Below are 24,444 nucleotides of genomic sequence, written 5' to 3'. Positions count from 1 at the left end.
AATACCCGGAGTATTCTGGGGTATCGATCCACAGGGAAGCGGGGCGTACCGAACACTAGTTACTAACATATTCTTATGAAGCTAATCCTAACGAAAATGGTGTTTGAACGGTTGCAAATGTTGTAATAAAATAGAATAAAGAAAACTAGTTGATGAAAACAAATAGAGAGAGAGTGAGATTTCCGGGTTTAAGTGTTTAATCGCCTAGTGTCAAACTAAGGTGAGATATGCAATTCGGGTTCTAACAAATGTGGATGATTGCTTTCACAAAGGGGAAGGAATTACTCCCATAATTCAAACCCACAATAAAGAACTTTGGAATACTCACTCCCATGAGACAACCACAATAACAAATTAAGAACAAGCAATCTAGGAAACATCCCTTAACAAACTTGCCCTCTCCCAAGGTGCAAAAGTCAAGTGCAAATGTGAGTGCTCTAGTCTATGCCCTAACTCCCGTCAAGACACAACTATAGCAAGATACAAGTAATTTAGGCCTTTAATCACAAGCATCACAATAGAAATCACAATTGCATCATAAGTATAAAACCCAAATATAAAACATATATCATTAAAACATTAAGAACAAGGCACAATAGGTTCATAAACAACTTTCACCCAAAAATCCCTAAATAGATTAGCCACTCATGGCTAGTATTGAATTTAAAGCACAAATGTCAAAAGAGTTTACAAAAACTAAGAAAGTAAAGGAAAAGGGGAAGAGATTCTCCCGAATGTAGTCTTCAATTCATAGCCTCTCCTTGTTCCTCCTAAGCTCTTGTAGCTCCTTGATGGTGAGTATCTTCTCCAAAAGTGGTGGATCCCTCCTTGCCTCCTTGAAGAGGAAAACCCCCTTTACTCTCACTCTTTTTGTCTCCAAAAATGCAGCTTAGGTCTAGGGTTTTGGGAAAATGAGCCTTTTATAGTGGGAGCAAAAATAGGGGCAAAATAGGCAATTCCGCGCAGTAGATTTTTGTGTTGTCACAAGATTCTCAACGCGTCGAGAATGGGGCTCGACGCGTTGAGCCTTGAAGATTTTTCCCGAAAATTGTTACGGCATATTCTCGACGCGTCGAGCCCTGACCTTGGCTCAAAATTCTCGACGTGTCTAATTTGATCCTGGACGCGTTGCAGCCTCAATGTAAGCATTCTTCATCCATTTTGACTCCCAAACATGTCTTCGAACGTTCCTTTGCTTCGCGTTTTATCTAAAATGGTTTCAAAACGCTAACAAACGCCATAAAACACTCAAATCAAGAATGAAACCATATCTAATTAAGAAAGCAAGAAAAATGCATTGAAGATAGCAAATTAATACATTTAAGCTCAAAAGTTGATCCAAAATACTTAGAAAAATATGCACAATTAAGATCATATCAGCCACCTAGGCAGACGCCTAGCGAGCAATTCGCCTCGGTCTAGGAGCGCCTAGCACCTAGGCAGGTGCCTAGGCGGGGATTTTTGCAATAGTGGTTATAACAAACAATCTCTTGTGACAAAAGGTGGAATTGTCAATCCCAGACACCCACATACCCAGCCAGACGGTTTGTGAATCAACAAAGATTAGATTTTTGTTTACTGCTCACAATAAACCCCAACAATCTCTAAATGAATTAGAATGTAGTTTCACTGTTTCACTAGGTACTCATCTTGTCAAAGGATTTTGTTCTTCCTGAGTAGTAGTAATTAGCGTGTATAAGTGCTTTACGTACAAACGAAGACTCAAAGAGACTGAGGTTGTTTGTTTGTTTGTGGTGGAACCTCTGATAACGCGTTTGGTTCCGAAACGTGACGTACGGGTAAGGAAAATTATGTGTACAATAGCCGGTAAAATTTACACCACATAATTTATTTTATTAGAAGAATAAAAGAAAAAGATATATTGTGGCTTATTTATTCATTTTAATTAATTATGTTAATATATAAGTCAATATATTTATTATGTCAATATATAAGTAAATTTTAGATTAAAAAGTAAGTAATATTTTTTTTTTGAGTGACGATGGAAATTTCTAGCCACTATTCAAAGATGTGCACTAAGTAAATCTTATCTTGTAATCCTAGGAAAATTGTTAGGAATAATTACACTAACAATGTTTAATTTGGTGTACTTTTGATTGAAGGAAGAAAAGATCGAGTAATGGTGCAAGCAAGCATGAAAGGATGTTAATCTTGGAAAACACGAGGCATTAGAGTACAAGGCAAGCACATGAGGGCACACTGGCGGACGAAAGAGCAAAATGGTAGCGTGAAGGCAATTTGAAGGAGCTCACGGTTGGCACTCACGCCGTGAGTGCCAACATGAGTCCCCTGCTGAGTTTGTGATTAGGGGACTCACGCTAAGACTCGGTGTGAGTCTTAGCGTGAGTGTATTGATCAGATTCTTATCCTTGAGCCTCATGGAACCGTGACTCCTTGTCCAATGGGCTGCGGTTTGGAGCGAACGTCAGACTATAAATAGCTTGGAGTGGTTATTTTGTTTTTATTTTTTGTTAGATATATTTAATCAAATATATCTATGTATTTAATTGAGAGAAAGAGGGGAAAGGACGAATGGATATAGCTATGAAAGCTTTCTAAATTTTTTTCTTTGAATTAATTCTTCACTACATTCATTCACATCAATTCCTACGGCAATACATATATATATATGCATACAAAGATGACAAAAGCTACTCATTATTTAGTCACACATCACTCATCCACTAATCCATGTTTCATGCTTTGTGCCCCACATCCCTTAAAACATTCCATGATTTAAGCTTTCATGTTTTAAGGGATATATCAACTCCATACATCCATGTTTTCAGGGATTATGATCCACTTGGTTTAATAATAATAATAATAATATCATAACATTGCCTCCCTTAAACCAAGTTGGATATATTCGTCATCCCAATTTCCTTCTTCAGTTTGAGAAATGTCTCTGTCTTCAATGGCTTTGTAAAAATATCAGCAACTTGACATTCACTTGCACAGTACTCAATGTTAATTTGTTTTTCAGCTACCAACTCCCTGATCTTGTGATACTTGATATCAATGTGTTTGCTGCGACCATGAAAAACAGGATTTTTTGACAACGAAATGGCAGACTTGTTGTCACAAAAAATTGTTGTAGGTGCCTCCTGCTTTTGTTGCAAAAACTCCAAAATTCTTCTGAGCCAAATTGCTTGAGTAGCACAGTTTGCTGCTGCAATGTATTCTGCTTCTGCGGTTGAAAGTGCTACAATCTGCTGCTTCTTTGAAGACCAGGAAAATATAGCAGAACCAAGATAGAAGGCATATCCTGATGTGCTTTTTCTTGTCTCAACATCTCCAGCCCAATCACTGTCTGTATATCCAACAAGTTTCACTGCATCATTAGTAGAGTAAAAAATTCCATCATTACTCGTACCTTTGACATATCTCAGAATTCGCTTTGCTGCAACCCAATGTGATTCTTTTGGTTCCTCCATGAATCTGCTGAGTATTCCAACTCCAAAAGAAATATCTGGCCTTGTAGCTACCAAATACCTCAAACTCCCCATTAAACTTTTATAAGCTGTAACATTCACATTCTTACCACACTCATCTTTGGACATCTTCAACTTTTCAGCTACTGGAGTTGAAACTGGTTTGGAGTTTTCCATTTTGATCTTTTTCAAAATATCAGCAGCATATTTTTTCTGTGAAATGAAGATTCCACCATTCATCTGAACAACTTCAAGACCAAGAAAGTAACACATAAGGCCCATATCAGTCATTTCAAATTTCTTAATGAGTGCCTCCCTGAATTCTGAGATTAGTTTCAAATTGTTTCCAGTAAAAATCAAATCATCAACATACAGACAGATTATAACAATATCTCCAAAATCTGTGTATTTGACATACAGAGTATGCTCATAAGGACACCTCATAAAACCATTCTCAATAAAATAAGAATCAATGCAACCATACCATGCTCTGGGTGCCTGTTTTAAACCATACAAAGCTTTTCTCAACTTGTAAACCTTATTTTCTTCCCCTTTCTTCACATACCCTGCAGGTTGCTCAACATATATTTCTTCTTCAAGAAAACCATTCAAAAAAGCAGACTTGACATCCATTTGAAACAATTTCCAATCATTTTGAGCAGCAAGAGAAATAAGCATTCGCACAGTATCAAGTCTACTTACAGGAGCAAAAACCTCAAAATAATCAATACCTGGTTTTTGTTTGTAACCCTTTGCTACCAACCGTGCCTTAAAACGGTCAACCTCACCATTTGACTTGTATTTGGTTTTATAAACCCACTTTACTCCAATTGGCTTCTTTTCGGGAGGTAATTCTGTTAACTCCCAAGTACCATTCTTTTCAATGGCACAAATCTCCTCATCCATTGCCTTAAGCCAATGAGTTTCTGTAGCAGCCTCCTCAAATGATATAGGGTCACAATCTGCAAAGAGAGCAAACTGAACAATCTCTTCATCAGTCAAGTCATTATCATTACCCAAAACATAATCTTCCAAACGAGCTGGTAAGTGACGCTCGCGTTGAGATCTCCGAACTGATGACTCTGGCTGTAAAGAAGATTGAACATTATCTGAAACCAATTGCTCATTATCAGGAATAATGGGAACAACAACTGACCTTTCTTCTTTAGTTGACCAATCCCATGCACCATATTCATCAAAAGTGACATCACGACTTATAACAACCTTTTGAGTTTCAGGATTATACAATTTATAAGCCTTTGAAATGTCACTATAACCAATAAAAATACACTTCTCACCTTTATCGTCCAACTTCTTTCTCAACTGATCTGGCACATGTGCATATGCCAAACATCCAAAAACCTTGAGATGTCTGATAGATGGTTTACTCCCACTCCAAGCTTCCTTAGGTGTCTTATCACGAACACTTTTAGTTGGACACCTATTCAACACATGAACAGCACAAGCAACAGCTTCTGCCCAAAAAGGTTTAGGCATATTTTTAGATTTCATCATGCATCTCACCATATCCATGATAGATCTATTCTTTCTTTCAGCCACTCCGTTTTGTTGTGGAGTGTACCTAGCTGTCATTTGATGCTGAATACCATTTTTCTTTAAAAATTCATCACATGCAATATATTCTGTACCTCTATCAGTTCTCAAAATTTTAATCTTATAACCACTTTGTTTTTCAACAAAAACCTTAAATTGTTGAAAAACATCACATGCATCTGACTTCTGTTTCAGAAAATAAACCCATGTTTTTCTACTGAAATCATCAATGAAGGTAATAAAGTATTTACAACCTCCATTTGAAGGAACTTCCACTGAACACAGATCTGAGTGAACAATCTCCAACTGCTTTGTTGCTCTTTTAGACTTGCCTGCAAGAAAAGGTTCTCTATGCTTCTTCCCAATCAAACAACTCTCACAAATTTTGTCAGGAACGTTAATAATTGGCAAATCGAAAACAAGTTTCTTTCTTGCTAAATAATTTAATCCGGAGAAATGAAAATGCCCAAACCGCATATGCCACAACCAATTATCATCTCGGATTTCAGAATTAAAGCAAGTAAGATGTGCATGATTGATTTCCAAAGGAAATAGTCGATTTTGGGACATATTTACCTTTGCAATCAAAACTCCCTTGGCATCAATGATGGTACAACACCCTCCAATGATATTTATTTTATATCCCTTTTCTGACAACTGCCCCATACTTAACAAATTTTGGTGTAAGTCAGGAACATAAAACACATCGGATATAAAATTGTGAGTACCATCCTTCAACTTAATAGAGATTTTACCTTTTCCCAAAATTGGCACTTTTGACTTATTCCCAAATGTCACTTCAGATCGAACTGATTCATCCAATTCTGAAAACAATTTCTTCTTTTCGCACATATGGTTACTACATCCAGTATCCAAGAACCATATGTTTTCATCTGCAGACAAACTGTTACTGGCCAAAAATAAGATTTCAGGTTCAGTAGAACTCTCACCAGATTTTTCAGCAACATTTGCTTGTTCATGATCATCCTCTTTATACCAGCAATCTGCAATTTTGTGTCCATACTTGCCGCAATTGTAGCAATTAAATGGAAATCTACCTTGCTTGGTATTACCTCCACCTCTTCCTTGATTGGAGTTACCACGTCCTCTTCCTCTGAATCCTNTACCTTTTAACTCAGCAATTGACAAGTCCTCGGTATCGTGTGACTCTGTTATTGAAGCCACCACATGGTCATACTTCATCGGCATCGTTCGCAGAACTTTTTCAACCACTGCACCATCTTCAATTGTGTCTCCGTATAACCTCATCTTATTAACAAGATCAATAAGACGAGAGAAATACATATCTACCGTTTCTATAGAGGTCATCTCACAACGATCATACAACCTTCTCAACGTCTGCAGCTTGGACTTCTGTGACCGGTCGACTCCTTTGTTTGACACCTTTAAGATGTCCCAAGCTTCTTTTGCTGTTTGAGCACGAGCTAGTTGCCCAAAAATGGAGTAATGAACACCTTGATGAATTTGTCCCAACGCCAATTGATCTCGCCGTGTAGCAGCTGCATCAGCTCCTTCTGGTAGACCGGGATCAACATAGCTCCAAAGATTTTGAGCTTTCAAATGTGTGGTCATCATAATTTGCCAATAATTGTAATCGAGCTTCCCGTCTAATTTAGGACCCGACCATACAATATTGAAATTATTGGCCATATTTCACTAGAAAAAATATCTCAGGGTTGGAAGGTTGATAGGCTCTGATACCAAATGTAAGATATATTTAATATAAATATATCTATAGTAATTGAGAGAAAGAGGGGAAAGGACGAAGGAATAGCTATGAAAGCTTTCTAAATTTTTTGCTTTGAATTAATTCTTCACTACATTCATTCACATCAATTCCTACGGCAATACATATATATATATGCAAAGATGACAAAAGCTACTCATTATTTAGTCACACATCACACCACTAATCCATGTTTGATGCTTTGTGCCCCACATCCCTTAAAACATTCCATGATTTAAGCTTTCATGTTTTAAGGGATATATCAACTCCATACATCCATGTTTTCAGGGATTATGATCCACTTGGTTTAATAATAATAATAATAATATCATAACATTTTTCATTTTTTTTGTTCTCCCTCTAGATTTCTCTCTACAAAAACCCTTCTTAGAACATTTCCACATTGTAATCCATCATCTATTGGATGATTTAGAGGAAGATTACCCCTTGTAATTACAAATTCAACATCAAATTCCAGATTTACTCTGTCAAATTCAATCATTAAGTTAAGTTCTCTAATTCATGTTTTTGCATCTTACATTCCTTGTAGTTTTGAATTCAATGTTTATTCAATTGCTTCTTAGTTTTACATTTCAATTATGAGTAGTTAAACATATCTAGGGATTTTAATTATTGAACTTCTTAGTATGAGAGCTTATGTGATTTCAATTGCCAAAATTAGGTTTTGTATTGTCTTTCATGTTGAACTTGGTTATGAGTTGGGTGAAATTGAATTATCTCTTTCATAGTTATGCTCAAATTATGCAAGAGGCATTTGGATAATTTAAGTGATCGGCCACCTAACTTAATAGCATGCAATATTTCAATGATAAGGTGGAGATGGATTCCTTATGATTCACAATTTATCTCTTCTAGCGACTCTTGAATTTTGAGAACTTATTATTAATTTGGCGTAAGTTAAGAAAGCTAATGTAAAAATTAAAAAAAAAATATTTCAGCCTAAAATTATCTAGGATACAGCTCTGAAGTGGAAACTTGATTCACTGACAATGGTTGTGGCTTGTTTCTGGATTGATCCGCCTCACATAGCTAGGAAGATCTTGAGGTCCAGTTGATTCCATGATGCTGGGGAAAGAACTATTTTTCATTCCGGTTATAATCTCTAGAAGTAGAACTCCGAAACTGAAAACATCCGACTTCACAGAGAACAAGCCACGCATAACATATTCGGGAGCCATGTACCCACTGTAAAACCATAGCATAAATAGAGGATGTAATCAAACAAGAACAAGTACTGTTCTAAGCTTCCTGAGATGTGTGTTGAACAAACAATTTAGATTTCATACATATGTGAGAATTAAAATTTACTATGTTCCGACAACTCTAACCGACCACCCTTATTTTGAAAGGGCCACTAGCTGAGCCAACTAGTGGAACGATGTACACAAATCAACTCTAACCGACCACCCTTATCACCTCAAGCCCCCTAGATAAGCTAATGTGAGCGGTTAACAAGGGCCTCTCCTACCCCTTAGGACCAACCGTCGGGCGACCCGATCTCATAGAGCTACATGCTTTTTCGAGATAAGTGCAATGGGTGCCCGGTCCTAACGGAATAGATCTCCCCTTTTCTCATTCCCCAAGATAACCTCATCGGGCGACCCGACTTCACATGGATCTCCATGCTTTTTCAAAGACGGTGCAATGGGTGCCCGAATCTTGGCGGAATGGCTCTCTTTTGTTTTCTCGTCTTCTAAAACCTTGTATTGGGACAACCGACTTCACGTAGAGCCCTACGCTTTTTCGAAGGCGGTGCAATGGTTGCCCCAATGTCTTCGAAGACGATTTTTTTTTTCATTTTCTATTTCTTTTTCCACACAAGGTGGCCTCGTTGGGCTCTTTTGAGTATACGATAATAAACTTCTCCTTCACAGCCCCACACGCCACCTTCAAGAGAGCAAATAAGCCTCACTTTTGCCCCAAGCTAGCCAAAGATTTGTTCATTTCCGGGCTTAGCACATTTATCTTTCTAGAGTTGAAAAGTGTACACTCCCACTCCGATGCCTCCTTGACTATGGTCCAAACCAAATAGAGGGTGAACATCATGCAAGCATACAATATAGACAATTTTAAAGTGTAAAAGAGTTTATTTCTAAGGATATTCGCAATTGAGACTCAATCATTCACTCAAAGCACACATTTCCATGCTAGACTAAACAAGGTATTAATTTCAAGCACATGCATAGTTCTATGCTAGGCATCACATATTTGATCAAAAGCTTTAAGCACGAAGTGCTTTCCTTTCCACACTTTAGAAAAGAACATCGTCCTCGATGTTCACTCTTTGAGCACGGTGGGAAAGAAATAAGGTCATTCGTCTAGTGCAATGCCCTTTTCCACACTTTAGAAGTGGGCTATGGGCTAAGAGGATCACAACATTGCTTTTATGAAAGACTTAAAGACATGCAATGTAATGCCAAGTAACCTCCAGTTTCCACACTTTATAAGTTAAGCACATAGGTAATCAAAATGTAGGGAAGATAAAGAGACTCCCCTTTTTCAATGCTTTAACTATTAGGTGCCGGTATACTTGGCTCATCTCACAGCATAATTTCTCCTGTAAAACCATAAACTCAATGCACATTCCCAAAGTTCTTGAATTAGCCATGATTAGAGAATTGAATCTTAAGGTCCTGCAAAAAAACACAATTGAATCTAAAGGTAAGAAATGAAAAGTAAAGCGTGTAGAAAATAAAAGTACCATCGGGTTGCCTCCCGAGAAGCGCTAGTGTGGGTGGGGATGATTTTGGTGTGTGGTTTGCTAATGCATTATTCATGCTAATGGAGGAGGATGTTCTGAATGTTGTAGCAGTATTATATCACATTTGGAGAGCGCGCAACAGGGCCGTGTGGGAGGGCTCCCTTCCTTGGCCGAGGGGTGTGTGGCGTGCAGCACAGGCAGCAACTGCTGCGTGGCGTCATGTGCACACCGCTTCAGACCATCACCAGCCGGCGCAAACTGTGACAGCACCAGGTGGATTCGGAGCTGCTGCCTACTGCTTCGTCGACTACTGAACACTAAACCATGCTCCTCTCTCACAGCAATCGAAATTCTAAAGTTTTTGACAGGTAAATTTCGACTAAGAAAAGTTGAGTTGAATGAACTTTTCTGATAAGCTGTTTGGCCCTGTCTTTTAGCTAGGGGATGGCACTCAGAGCAGCCCAGTGATCTATCATCTGCTGGTACCAAGGGGAATGAGGAAACTGTATCAACTATGCAGAAGAGGGAGATAAATTAGGACATATAATTAATAATTAATTTGATAAAAAATAAAATAGAAATGAAATTACCATGTTAACCTTGTTATTAACACCCAACAAACAAAATTCTTAACAGAGGACTAAAGTGGGTAAAACCATTAAAGTCGAGGGCCAAATAGAGTACAAAAAGTCACTTAAGACTAAATTGAGTAAAACCATTATAGTCGAGGACTATATGGGGTATTAATACAATAGGGAATTAAGAGAGACAAGAGTGGAATTTTGATTTTTGAATCTCAAAATTAAAGTACAAACACAAATCCTTCAGCTTCCCCGTGACCTCCGCTGCCCCATTCATACGAACAAGACTTTTGGCATTTTGCATGGTTGACTAGTTGGTTAACAATATTTAATAAACAATGATTTTTTATCCATGCCATGCCAAACTTACAATTACCGAGCCAATCACCTTGCGTTCAATTGACACCTCTATCGCTCTCCTTAAATGATAGTCATGGTCAGATTTTAGGACGTGCAAGATCGGACAACAACACAGGGCCTCCATTTTTAGAGGGTCTTATATTTATTTTTGATCTAGTTATTACTTAGGAAATAAAAAAAAATCTACAATTAATACTAAAACACATCAGTTTTATCCCAAATCCCTCATCTCTCCTAATAATTAAGACCTAATTAATTGAGCATGACAAAACCATTATGTTTTTTCCCAAGATGTCTCAAGCCCGGAATCTGCAGAGATAACTTGAAGTAAAAATCATATATTTTAGGTATTGATTTTAAATATAGGGCTTATACTTTTGGTAGAACCTCATTTATTTATAAGAATGAAGCCACAAAAAATCCAAAAACCGGTTCGGAGGGAAGTCACAGGATTGAACCTCAGTAGTGGGTACATAAAGTATATTAAAGTGATACTACTCAATAGTACTAAAAAAAAACACTTACAACTAGCGATTTTATTTTATGGAAAAGTTCAAACCCTAGTTCAAAGTATATGAATTTTATTTTTTAGCCAAGGACCTTGTAGTCCAGTGGCATCAAACCCTTCCCTTTATACGGGAGGTGGTGGGTTCGAGCCTCAGTGGAGTACGCATTCTAATAGAGTTAGTAGTATTCAAAAAAAAAAAAAAAAAAAANATGGTCCAAACCAAATAGAGGGTGAACATCATGCAAGCATACAATATAGACAATTTTAAAGTGTAAAAGAGTTTATTTCTAAGGATATTCGCAATTGAGACTCAATCATTCACTCAAAGCACACATTTCCATGCTAGACTAAACAAGGTATTAATTTCAAGCACATGCATAGTTCTATGCTAGGCATCACATATTTGATCAAAAGCTTTAAGCACGAAGTGCTTTCCTTTCCACACTTTAGAAAAGAACATCGTCCTCGATGTTCACTCTTTGAGCACGGTGGGAAAGAAATAAGGTCATTCGTCTAGTGCAATGCCCTTTTCCACACTTTAGAAGTGGGCTATGGGCTAAGAGGATCACAACATTGCTTTTATGAAAGACTTAAAGACATGCAATGTAATGCCAAGTAACCTCCAGTTTCCACACTTTATAAGTTAAGCACATAGGTAATCAAAATGTAGGGAAGATAAAGAGACTCCCCTTTTTCAATGCTTTAACTATTAGGTGCCGGTATACTTGGCTCATCTCACAGCATAATTTCTCCTGTAAAACCATAAACTCAATGCACATTCCCAAAGTTCTTGAATTAGCCATGATTAGAGAATTGAATCTTAAGGTCCTGCAAAAAAACACAATTGAATCTAAAGGTAAGAAATGAAAAGTAAAGCGTGTAGAAAATAAAAGTACCATCGGGTTGCCTCCCGAGAAGCGCTAGTGTGGGTGGGGATGATTTTGGTGTGTGGTTTGCTAATGCATTATTCATGCTAATGGAGGAGGATGTTCTGAATGTTGTAGCAGTATTATATCACATTTGGAGAGCGCGCAACAGGGCCGTGTGGGAGGGCTCCCTTCCTTGGCCGAGGGGTGTGTGGCGTGCAGCACAGGCAGCAACTGCTGCGTGGCGTCATGTGCACACCGCTTCAGACCATCACCAGCCGGCGCAAACTGTGACAGCACCAGGTGGATTCGGAGCTGCTGCCTACTGCTTCGTCGACTACTGAACACTAAACCATGCTCCTCTCTCACAGCAATCGAAATTCTAAAGTTTTTGACAGGTAAATTTCGACTAAGAAAAGTTGAGTTGAATGAACTTTTCTGATAAGCTGTTTGGCCCTGTCTTTTAGCTAGGGGATGGCACTCAGAGCAGCCCAGTGATCTATCATCTGCTGGTACCAAGGGGAATGAGGAAACTGTATCAACTATGCAGAAGAGGGAGATAAATTAGGACATATAATTAATAATTAATTTGATAAAAAATAAAATAGAAATGAAATTACCATGTTAACCTTGTTATTAACACCCAACAAACAAAATTCTTAACAGAGGACTAAAGTGGGTAAAACCATTAAAGTCGAGGGCCAAATAGAGTACAAAAAGTCACTTAAGACTAAATTGAGTAAAACCATTATAGTCGAGGACTATATGGGGTATTAATACAATAGGGAATTAAGAGAGACAAGAGTGGAATTTTGATTTTTGAATCTCAAAATTAAAGTACAAACACAAATCCTTCAGCTTCCCCGTGACCTCCGCTGCCCCATTCATACGAACAAGACTTTTGGCATTTTGCATGGTTGACTAGTTGGTTAACAATATTTAATAAACAATGATTTTTTATCCATGCCATGCCAAACTTACAATTACCGAGCCAATCACCTTGCGTTCAATTGACACCTCTATCGCTCTCCTTAAATGATAGTCATGGTCAGATTTTAGGACGTGCAAGATCGGACAACAACACAGGGCCTCCATTTTTAGAGGGTCTTATATTTATTTTTGATCTAGTTATTACTTAGGAAATAAAAAAAAATCTACAATTAATACTAAAACACATCAGTTTTATCCCAAATCCCTCATCTCTCCTAATAATTAAGACCTAATTAATTGAGCATGACAAAACCATTATGTTTTTTCCCAAGATGTCTCAAGCCCGGAATCTGCAGAGATAACTTGAAGTAAAAATCATATATTTTAGGTATTGATTTTAAATATAGGGCTTATACTTTTGGTAGAACCTCATTTATTTATAAGAATGAAGCCACAAAAAATCCAAAAACCGGTTCGGAGGGAAGTCACAGGATTGAACCTCAGTAGTGGGTACATAAAGTATATTAAAGTGATACTACTCAATAGTACTAAAAAAAAACACTTACAACTAGCGATTTTATTTTATGGAAAAGTTCAAACCCTAGTTCAAAGTATATGAATTTTATTTTTTAGCCAAGGACCTTGTAGTCCAGTGGCATCAAACCCTTCCCTTTATACGGGAGGTGGTGGGTTCGAGCCTCAGTGGAGTACGCATTCTAATAGAGTTAGTAGTATTAAAAAAAAAAAAAAAAAAAAAGCAGCCCTAATTAAGATAGTATGTAGCAGAGTAGATGGAGCCGTGAAGCATAATTCTTATATTTGAAGGTTAAGCTCGATTCTTGCCAACAATTATTCTATTTATTCAGTAGGCCGCACAGGATCTTCTTAAAATTATCTAGGATACAACTCCGATGAGGAAACTTCATTCTCGGACAATGGTTGTGGCTTGCTTCTGGATTGGTCCGCCTCTTCTCCTCCCGAAATCATCTGACTGAAACCGGTGAAAAATGCAGGTGGATTAGGTGTATTCCTTGTAGCAGAATGACTATTGAGCATCAGCACAACATTCGCCATTGTTGGCCTATCTTCCACCTCTTCTTGGACACACAACAACCCAACATGGATACATTGGATCACTTCATTTCTCGAATACAATCCTCCAAGACTTTGATCCACCATCTCTAATGCTTTGCCCTCCCTCCAATGTTTCCAAGCCTGCAACATTAACCAAGCCAGTTCAATTCTCAAGCCAGTATAAAATGTGCTTTAATAGCGATTTTTAGTATTTCTTATGGATTTTTTTTATACTCACATAGCTAAGAAGATCTTGCGCTCCAGTTGAGTGCATGGACAAAGAACTGTTTTTCTTTCCGGTTATAATTTCCAAGAGTAGGACACCGAAGCTGAAAACATCCGACTTCACCGAAAACAAGCCATGCAAAACATATTCCGGAGACATGTAACCACTGCAAAATCATAACATAAATAAAGGATCTAATCAAAACAAGAACGATTACGATTGCGATTGATGAATTGAATATACATATGTGCGTGTGAAAACTAAAACTTACTATGTTCCGATAACTCTACTTGTATTCCCATGAGTTTGATCAAACATAAAAATTCTTGCTAGGCCAAAGTCAGATATTTTTGAATTCATATCTCCATCTAATAGCACGTTACTTGCTTTCAAATCACGATGTATGATTTTGAGATGTGAATCTTCATGAAGATAAAGGATTCCACGGGCTATGCCTCCTATGATCTTATAACGAATGAACCAATTCAATAGATGTTTTTTCTCTGGATCTGCATAATATTTATTAATAGAATTTAAGCCCTCAAGTCAGGTTATTAGTTTGATCTTTATTAGTCAATAAAATCTTGGTTGAAAAAAAAAAAGTCATTTTCCAATTTGAAACTAACCAAATAAAAAGTAATCAAGACTCTTGTTGGGAACAAATTCATAGATGAGTATCTTCTCTTGTCTCTCCAAACAAAACCCTAGCAACTTTACTAAATTTCTATGTTGAAGTTTGGCGACCAATGCAACCTCATTCTTGAATTCTTCAGTTCCTTGTGTTGAATTTTTTGACAACCTCTTCACTGCCACATCTTGCCCGTTTGGAAGCCTTCCCTGAACATCACCAATATATAACATGTATCATTATTGCTCAACAATTAAAATTTATAAGTGTCTAAAATGAAAATCCAATGATGCTGATTAAAAGACTGGCTAGATCAAATTTTACCTTGTAAACAGCACCATATCCACCTTCACCAATTTTATTATCAGGGGAGAAGTAATTTGTGACTGCTTGAATGGTACTAAAATCATATTGTGTCGACTGCTCAGTTGGAATCTCAGTCATACCTACATGCATGATATATAAATGGATTTGTTACTAACAAGAACAGATAGAGGAACTCAATTGATCTGATAATCACAAGCAATATATATAATCGGTCATCTGCCACTATTTTACCACTAGTTTTCTCCTTCACATTAGAACGGGACTTCTTTGCTCTTCTCATTTTCAAGAAATAGAAGCATAAAACGAAGAGTAGTATCCCAGTGACTGACACTACAGAGGCTGCAATAATAATCACTTTTGCAGATGATTTTCCTTTATTCCCTGCACAGATAGATTGAAATGAACCTTACCCACTTTGTTTTTCTAATGGGGAAAAGAAAAATTAGCAAGTTTACCTTTGGTGGTAGAGGAATTGGGAAGTATAGTGGGTGCTGGTCTTCCGAAGGCGGAGAGATTGTAGAAAGGGACGATCTCATACCTAACGTTACAACTTGGGAACACAGCTCTAGCACCTAAGGCTCCAAAACAGTTACTAGACAACAGTGAAATAGCATTTGTGAGGCATATCTGACAGTCATCGTTAGAAAGGTCGGGAGTACACTGTCCAAGAGCGTACACCGTCTCAAACGCGCTAAAATTAGCTTCTAACACTGCAAATTTCTTGTCGGAGCCACTGGATAACGCTGGAGGGATTAACTGATTCAACATGTTTCCCACCAACTGTATGAACCCATTTGGTTGTGTATCGTTGTTACCCTTGTTTGAAGTTATGAAGTAGGTTGATGTGTCTAATATCCCAAACATGGACTTCTGCGAGTAACGCAACATGCACTCATCGAACCAAATAATCGCCGGCGTTACACCGCCGCAAAGCTCCAATATCTCCTTACGGGCATCTCCAATGCAGTTGCGGCAAACGTAGGCGGAGACGTCTCCCCGGCACAAGAAAAAGCCGTGCACGGTGTCGTTGGAAGTCCCGTCGCCGACTGTGGTGTGGTAGAAGCCATTGTCTCGGGTGGCATTGGAATAAAGATTAGAGAGGAGAAGGTCAAGGTTGGCTTTATAGGTGCTGTTAGGAGTGTAGTAATAAGAAGAAATTCTTTTTGGGCAATTAATTCTTAGACTAAGATAAGGGATACCTTTGGTGATGTCAATGAGGCTCATCAACAACCAAAACCAAATCATGACCATCATCGTATATTTTTTGGTATATCACAGCAACATATGATAATCACTATATATACAGTGGAGAAGATGCTTATACGGTCATTTTATTTGTTGTCGTGGCGGGGAATAGCGTGAAGAAAGGATTGGGTAAGAGAGGAGTTGATTGAGTTGTGGTTGGTCAGATTTTATAATTATTAATCAATTCTATTCTCTTTGCTTATCTTATTTAATATTTTTAAATTAAAAATTTATATTTAATAGTACTGGTAATGTAAATTCTAAATATATATATGACCAAGTTCCAATACGATCATGTCTTAACGTGAGGTCGCATTAGTTATGCAAAAATATATCAATAGTACGTGTTAAGAAATGCACAACAAAGAATGCATAATGCACCACAAAACACGCCACACATACAAAAAAATGTACTGTACCTCACCACACTTAATGGTGCCTTTTCGAACATTGTGTGATACGTTTATGCATACTGAATGGTGAGTTTTGTGGTAATGCGTACCTAATGGTATGTTGTATGTTTGTTGGTCCATTGGTCATTTCTTTGTTGTCCATTTCCTAACATTATTTGTACGTTTTTACATAACTAATGGTGCAATCGCACCAACAACACGTTAAGACATATCTGCATTTGAGCTGACACACACATCCTCCAAGATCAAAAATATATTTTTATACTCATGCATTTGAGTTGTATTAATTATCGTGTTTTAAGTGTCTTATTACAAAGGAAGACTCAAAAGCGAAAAGTTTGTTCATTTCATTTGTGGTGGAAATTAAAGCCGTGAACTATAATTGATATCGACAGCCAATGAGATTGGAACTCTGATCTGATTACGCCGTTTGTTTCGGAAACGTGACGTGCTATGTACACTTTCACTTTTTATTTCTATTTTTCCTATTTATTGACTTAATAATATGCTTTGATTGGTTTAAGACAAAGTTCGTCGTCCATTCGTTGTCGGCACTAGTGACTGTCAGTCTGGCATCTAGTAGTTCCATTCCTAATTGTCTGATCTCACTGATCTACAGTACGAGTTCTTAGGTCTAAATTCGTGACGTATTGGAAATTTTAAAAATTTTATTCCTCAACTTATTTTATCCGTCATAATTATTATTTAATGATTAACCCAATTCTTATTTATTTCAATATTTTCTTTACTATATATATATATAAACCGATCAGGTGCGAGGCCTTCTCCCATGCGAACATGCCATCAATTTTGAATCATTGGATGAGCTCAAATCAACGGTTAAAAACCAATGAAAAAGAAAAAAAAATTGTGGTGACATTTTTGTAATTTTGTGTACCATATATATTTTTGTATTGCACAAACTATTAATCTGTGGTGCACTAAGCGATTGTCTATGGTGCTCCACCAAGTGGCTGAAAATCAAGAAAAAGGGAAAAAGGTCGCGACAATTTTGTAATTTTGTGCACCATGTATATTTTTGTAGTGCACTAAGTAGTGGTATGTGTTGCACTAAGCATTGGTCTGTGGTACAATAAGCCATGATTTGTGGTACACCACCAAGTGGGTTAAAAATGCAATGGGTTCGATAGACACATTGAATAGTACTGTTAGACCCACGGGTCTATTGAACCGTTGATATTTCCCGTGACCAATGGGTTTGATACCCCTGTTGAGTGGAGCACTAAGGGTTGGTCTGTGGTGCACACGATAATATTTGACAGTACATTATATTGGACTCAAAGCACCACCAAACACATTTAAATGCACCAACATATCATTGAAATTATCAAAATGACACCAATTTTTCTATTTTTATTGATTTGTAGTCATTGATCTAATCTCAGCCACTGTTGCAAAAATCCCCGCCTAGGCGCTAGGCGTTCCTAGACCGAGGCGAATCGCTCCCTAGGCGTCCGCCTAGGTGGTCGACTGCCTAGGAGGCCGCCTAGCGCCTAACTCGGCCGACTGGACCGAATTGGCGGCCGACTAGGTTGAATTTGGCCGAGTTAACTCACCCAACTCGGCAGAGTTAGCCGAGTTAACTCGAGCGAGTCGGCCTTGTTAATTTTATTATTATATTTATATATATTTTAATTTATTTATTTATATAAGTAAGAGAAGTAAGAGAGATATATATAATATATATTATATGACATACACCCACACACATGAACTAATTTTTTGTTTTTATAGGTCGCCGCCTAGAACCGCTTAGGTACCGCCTATGCGCCGCCTAGACCGCTTAGGCGCTAGGCGCTAGTCTACCACCCGACTAGCGCCTAGCGCCTACTGCAACCATGATCTCAGCCAACGATCACGATATGTTTGCACGTCTGTATGGTATGGTTCAAGACACTTTTCACGTCTGTGTGGTATGGTTCAGGTGACAACATGAATGTGAATAATCAAGTGTCTTGAACTTCCTTTCAAAAAAAAAAAGTGTCTTGAACTGATACACGTTAAACTAGAAAATAATGCACTTTAATCTTTAAACATACGCACCTTACTAAATTAGAAATAAATATTATAGTTTGATATCATTCACACGCACCTTAAACTATAAATATATCATTACTAAATTACTCAATTAATTAGAAATAAATATTATAGTTTGATATCATTCACAAATTAACATTTTGTTGGGCACAAATTGATGAATGAGCATATTTTCTTCCCTTCATTGTAAAACCTCAAAATTCTAACTAAATTTCTATGTCAAAACATGGAACCACATCAACCTCATTAATCCTAAACTCTTGAATTGTAACTCTCCAAGAATGATTCATTTGTGCTGTAAAGTTGTTATAAACTATTATTGATTTGACACATTAAATTCAAATATCATAATTGCAAATTAAAGAAAGATAGATTGAATTATAAGTATAAACAACAAATCAATCTTGAAAGAAATAATATTATTTCGAACTTCTAAAGAAAAAACAAAGTAGGAAGACAAAAGGATTTAATAAATGATGGGTCCCACGAAATTAGAAAGTTTGAAGGAAGACTTTGTCATTATTAGACAAGTACCCCATCTTTAGGAAGACTTTGACATTGACACTAACAATTGCATTGATTTGGTGTACAACAAATTAATCACCTAACTTAATAGCAATATTGCCAAAGACCTTGTTTGTGGTCCATTGGCACCCGGTTTACACTCCCACGGTTAACTCTTTGTGTTTCAATAGGTTAGGTTGAGAACGTAACTATGAACAAATACTACATTGTAACAGAGTCAGTAGTACTCAAAAAAAAAAAAACTTAATAGCAATATTTCGTTGGTAAGGTGGAGAAAAAACTTAATAGCAATATTTCGATGGTAAGGTAGAGATGGATTTCTTATCATTCATGATTGATCTCTTTTAACGACTCTTGAAGTCTGAGAACTTATACTTAGTCTAGCCTAAACTAAGAAATATAATGTATAAAAAAATTTAAAAAAAAAAAATTTCAGCCTAAAATTATCTAGGATACAGCTCTGAAGTGGAAACTTGATTCACTGACAATGGTTGTGGCTTGTTTCTGGATTGATCCGCCTCTTGTCCTGCCAAAATCTGACTTAAACCGGTGAAAAATGCAGGTGGATTAGGTGTCCTCCTTGTAGCAGAATAACTATTCAGCATCAACACAACATTCGCCATTGTTGGCCTATCATCCACCTCTTCTTGGACACACAACAACCCAACATGGATACATTGGATCACTTCATTTCTCGAATACAAACCTCCAAGACTTTGATCCACCATGTCTAAGGGTCTGCCCTCCCTCCAATGCTTCCAAGCCTGCAACATTAACCACTTCCATGCTCAAACCAGTATAAAATGTATGTAAGTGTGTGCTTCAAAACATATATTTTCAGTTTTTTTTATGATGAATTTTCTAATATGTATATACTCACATAGCTAGGAAGATCTTGAGGTCCAGTTGATTCCATGATGCTGGGGAAAGAACTGTTTTTCATTCCCGTTATAATCTCTAGAAGTAGAACTCCGAAACTGAAAACATCCGACTTCCCAGAGAACAAGCCACGCATAACATATTCGGGAGCCATGTACCCACTGTAAAACCATAGCATAAATAGAGGATGTAATCAAACAAGAACAAGTACTGTTCTAAGCTTCCTGAGATGTGAGTTGAATAAACAATTTAGATTTCATACATATGTGAGAATTAAAACTTACTATGTTCCGACAACTCTACTTGTATTTTCTTGAGTTTGATCAATCATAAAAATCTTTGCTAGGCCAAAGTCAGATATTTTGGAGTTCATATCTTCGTCTAATAACACGTTGCTTGCTTTCAAATCGCGGTGTATGATTTTGAGATGTGAATCCTCATGAAGATAAAGGAGTCCACGAGCTATTCCTTCTATGATCTTATAACGAGTGGGCCAATTCAATTGTTGCTTCTTCACTGGATCTGCATAATAATAATTAATAGAACTTAATTAAACCCAAAAATTCAAGTTATTATTCTGATATCTCTATTTTATTTTATAGTCAGAAACTAACCAAATAAAAAGTAGTCAAGACTTTTGTTGGGAACAAATTCATAGATAAGTATCTTTTCTTCTCCGTGCAAGCAAAATCCCAGCACCCTTACTAAATTTCTATGTAGAAGCTTTGCAACCAATGCAACCTCATTCTTGAATTCTGCAACTCCTTGTGTTGAAGTCCTTGATAGCCTCTTCACCGCTACATCTTGTCCATTGGGAAGCCTTCCCTGAATACCGCCATTTACCAAACAGGGTCATGACCAGTAAACAATTAAAATTCATAAATAATCGAAACTGTTGAACATCCAATCTTGCACATTAAAAGACTAGATAAATCAAACTTTACTTTGTAAACAGCACCGTATCCACCTTCACCAATCTTATTATCGAGGGAGAAACAATTTGTGATAGCTTCAATAGTACTGAATTCATATTGTACCGACTCCTCTATTGGAATCTCAGTCATGTCTACATGATTTATAAATGCCAAACGGATTTAATTAATATGTATTACTAATAAGAACAATTGATAATAAGCACATGCAATCTGGTGCTATATTACCAGCAATTGTCTCCTTCGCAGAAAGAGCCTTCTTTGCTCTTCTCTTTTTCAAGAAACAGAAGCATATAACGAAGAGCAATATCCCAGTGACTAACCCTACAGAGGCTGCAATAATCACTTTTCCAGAAGATTTTTCTCTCCCTGCATGAATATATCCAAATGGACCTTAATAATTTTCCATTAACATTGAAAACCCAAATTATAATTAATCCTCAATCACAGATACACTCAAACAATTAGCAAGATTATGGATTACAGAATTTGTACAAATTTCTTGTAAGTGTTACCAGGCCAACTGTATATACTATATTCAATGTGCACACCCTCAAATAGTAGTTACTGATTTTGATGCCTCTGTTCAACAATTCTCACTCTTAGCTAACTGCACAATGTACAATTTTTATTCTTGCTTGGACTACTCTAATATGTGGCCTGACTTTGATGTCACTTGTTTGATCAAGTGCTTATCACTACGCCAAAACTTATACGAAGTAACTTACAAAGAATGTATTACTTGATTCTAACAAGTGATATCAAAACCAAATCAAAAGTTCGAGTTCCAACAAGAGTAAAAACTGTACAATTAACTAACAAGAGAAATTGTTGGAGAAGTCAGTAAAGAGTCAAGTCCAGCATAAAGAATCACCAGATCAAGTTTACCTTTGCTGCTAGCGGAATTGGGAAGCATAGTTGGCGGAGGAGGATGGATAGGAGGCGGCGCCGGTGTGGCCACGGCGGAGAGATTATAGAAAGGGTAGAGCTCGTACCTAACGTAACAGTTTGGGTACACAGCTCTAGCACCCACGGCGCCATTACAGCAACGAGGCAGCAATGCAATAGCACTTCTGAAACATATTTGACAGTCAACGCTAGAAAGGTCCGGGGTACACTGTCCAAGAGCGTACACCCTCTCAAACACACTAAAATCAGCTTCTAACACAGCAAATTTCTTGTCGAAACCAGTCGAAGCTCGAGCGGTTATCTGATCCAACATTTTCCCCACTAACCTCATATACGCATTCGGTTGAGTATCGTTATCCTTGTTATTCATGGTGAACCATGTCGTTTGGTCGAATTTTCCCAACATGGACGTCTCCGAGTAACGCAACATGCAGTTATCGTACCAAATCATAGCCGTGGTTCCATTGGGGCAAATCTCTAGTATCTCTTTCCGGGCATCTCCAATGCAGTTGCGGCAAACGTCCGGGGAGACGTCGCCGCGGCACAAGAACGAGCCGTACACGGTGTCGTTGGAACCGACGGTGGTGTAGTAGAAACCGTTGTGTAGGGTGGCATTGGAATAAAGATTAGAGAGGAGAACATCGAGGTTGGCTTTGTAGGGGCTGTTAGGAGTGTAATAAGCTCGATCTGGGCAGCGATGCCTTAGATCAAGATTAGAGCTGCCTTTGGTGATGGTGATGAAGCTCATCAACACGAAAGACCAAATCATGATCATCTTATTGCGTGATGTGTATACGTGTATGATATATCACAGCAACACAAGTACATATCTAGTAGTAGTAGGTTGTTTTATTTATTGTCGTACAGTAGGAACAACGTGAAGGAAGGAGTAGACAGGAGTTTAGGCTGGTCAAATGTAAGACTATCTTTAACTCTGTCATATCTTTATCCTTGCAATACTGTATTTTGTAAGATTAGTAAATTTGCTGCAATAGCAGGTTTGCTAACCATGTCATCATATAAAAAGAAAAAATTATTTTTTAATGTGTCATCTCATCTAGCAAGGGAAAGATTGACTAGGATAAGGACAGCCTAAGGGTTTTCTTAGCTCGTATTTAATTTATTCGGTATTTGATTAAGTACTCATAAAGATTTCCTTAGCTACTAGATTAGAGCTCTCAACAGTGAATCCCTAAAAACGCTCCATCAATAGTGCTTTCTCCTTCACGGCTATGGCGGCGGCGCCGGGGGCCGACAAGCCCCCTTCCCGCTCCTTCGCTGACATCCTCTCTAAATCCTCTGTTGTCTCCAACCTCAAACCTCCAAGCAAATTCAAAGGAATGCCAGCTGTTGCTTTTTCAGATCAAGAAATTCATCGTTTCTCTCAAAAATTTAAATTTGCTCTTATCGGCAAGTTCAATAAAGGGCGCCCAACAATGGCAGATCTACGAAAAACGTTCGATCTTATCGGATTTGGTGGAGCCTTTTCCCTTGGCTTGATTGATCAACGACATGTCCTCATCAACTTCGATCTTGAAGACGACTTTCAGCGCTGCTGGCTCCGAAAATCTTGGTCGATTCAAGGTTACTTCATGAATATCTTCAAATGGACGCCAGATTTTCGTCCAGACATCGAATCGCCAATTGTCCCCATTTGGATAGCATTTGAGGGCTTGCCAACACATCTACAGGACAAAGAAGCTCTTTGTTCAATTGCCAATCTCATAGGAACTCCTTTAAAAGTTGACTCCTCCACTTTGCTGCAAAACCGACCATCCATAGCTCGGGTCTGTGTGGAACTCAATGTTAGCATTGAAAAACCAGATCAAGTTTGGATCACCAACGGTTCTTTTGGAGGTTTTGCCCAACCGGTTATCTATGAGTATATACCGCCTTACTGTCTTAACTGTCAAAAGTTTGGTCACCTTGTCTCAGATTGCAAAATCACTCGAGCNGTTCAGTACATCCGTTCTTGCCTTTCCTTGTGGGGTTCAACCCTGACACATATCTATAGGGAGGCCAACCAGGTGGCTGACGCACTTGCTTCAGAAGGACTTAACAGTAGCTCGCCCGCTCTTTTTCACTCTTGTACTTCTTTACCTATAAAGGTCAAACTGGCTCTTTTGTATGATCAGCGGGGATTTTCATCCCCTAGGTTTTAATTATCAATAAAATTCTCTTTGTTAAAAAAAAAAAAAAAAATAAAGATTTCCTTAGCTTGTCTTTAATTTATTCGGTATTTGATTAAGTGCTCATCAGATGAGATGTCATGAATCTTATCTGGCACACATAAAATTACTCTTTGAATTAGTCTCAATGTAGCTAGATTATATCTGGCACGAACAAAATTAGTACGTCTTAGTGTGACTTAATTAAGTGGTTATTGGAGGAAAATGTTTTGGTAAAAGATTAGGGGACACAATAGTTTCACTGCATATTTGCTCACAAAAGGGGATAAATCACCACAGGGTAGTCAAATTATAGAGGGTTAAATCCTGCTTACCTATA

At 37.7% G+C, this 24,444-nt stretch overlaps 1 protein-coding gene across 1 annotated transcript; it reads right to left on the bottom strand.

The window, feature by feature from the left end:
• Nucleotides 1–13,566: 13,566 nt before the first annotated feature.
• On the bottom strand, nucleotides 13,567–22,711 carry LOC116032578 (cysteine-rich receptor-like protein kinase 25). The gene is made up of 13 exons (XM_031275216.1): nucleotides 21,902–22,711; nucleotides 21,040–21,138; nucleotides 20,710–20,920; nucleotides 20,380–20,617; nucleotides 20,097–20,256; nucleotides 19,673–19,980; nucleotides 15,431–16,194; nucleotides 15,207–15,356; nucleotides 14,973–15,094; nucleotides 14,647–14,857; nucleotides 14,292–14,529; nucleotides 14,033–14,186; nucleotides 13,567–13,935 (listed from the first exon to the last, which is right to left on the bottom strand). Exons 1-13 carry the CDS (start codon nucleotides 22,709–22,711, stop codon nucleotides 13,612–13,614), a joined length of 3,789 nt encoding a protein of 1,262 aa, XP_031131076.1. The 3' UTR covers nucleotides 13,567–13,611.
• Nucleotides 22,712–24,444: the final 1,733 nt, after the last annotated feature.

Source organism: Ipomoea triloba, chromosome 1 (genome assembly GCF_003576645.1).
Source record: "Ipomoea triloba cultivar NCNSP0323 chromosome 1, ASM357664v1".
Taxonomy (NCBI): Eukaryota; Viridiplantae; Streptophyta; class Magnoliopsida; order Solanales; family Convolvulaceae; genus Ipomoea; species Ipomoea triloba.
The sequence above is the reverse complement of the archived record's forward strand: the minus strand, read 5'-3'. Positions and strand labels throughout refer to the sequence as shown.

What these genes read in the sequence shown, in the direction of transcription:
- LOC116032578 (XM_031275216.1), bottom strand. Translation starts at nt 22,711, where the DNA reads ATGATCATGATTTGGTCTTTCGTGTTGATGAGCTTCATCACCATCACC. An exon ending in CAAGTTTCCACTTCAGAGCT is followed by an intron (nt 16,195 to 19,672) that starts GTATCCTAGATA and finishes GTTGTTGATGAG; the next exon opens with CCTCATTGACATCACCAAAG. An exon ending in TGTGAAGGAGAAAACTAGTG is followed by an intron (nt 15,095 to 15,206) that starts GTAAAATAGTGG and finishes TCATGCATGTAG; the next exon opens with GTATGACTGAGATTCCAACT.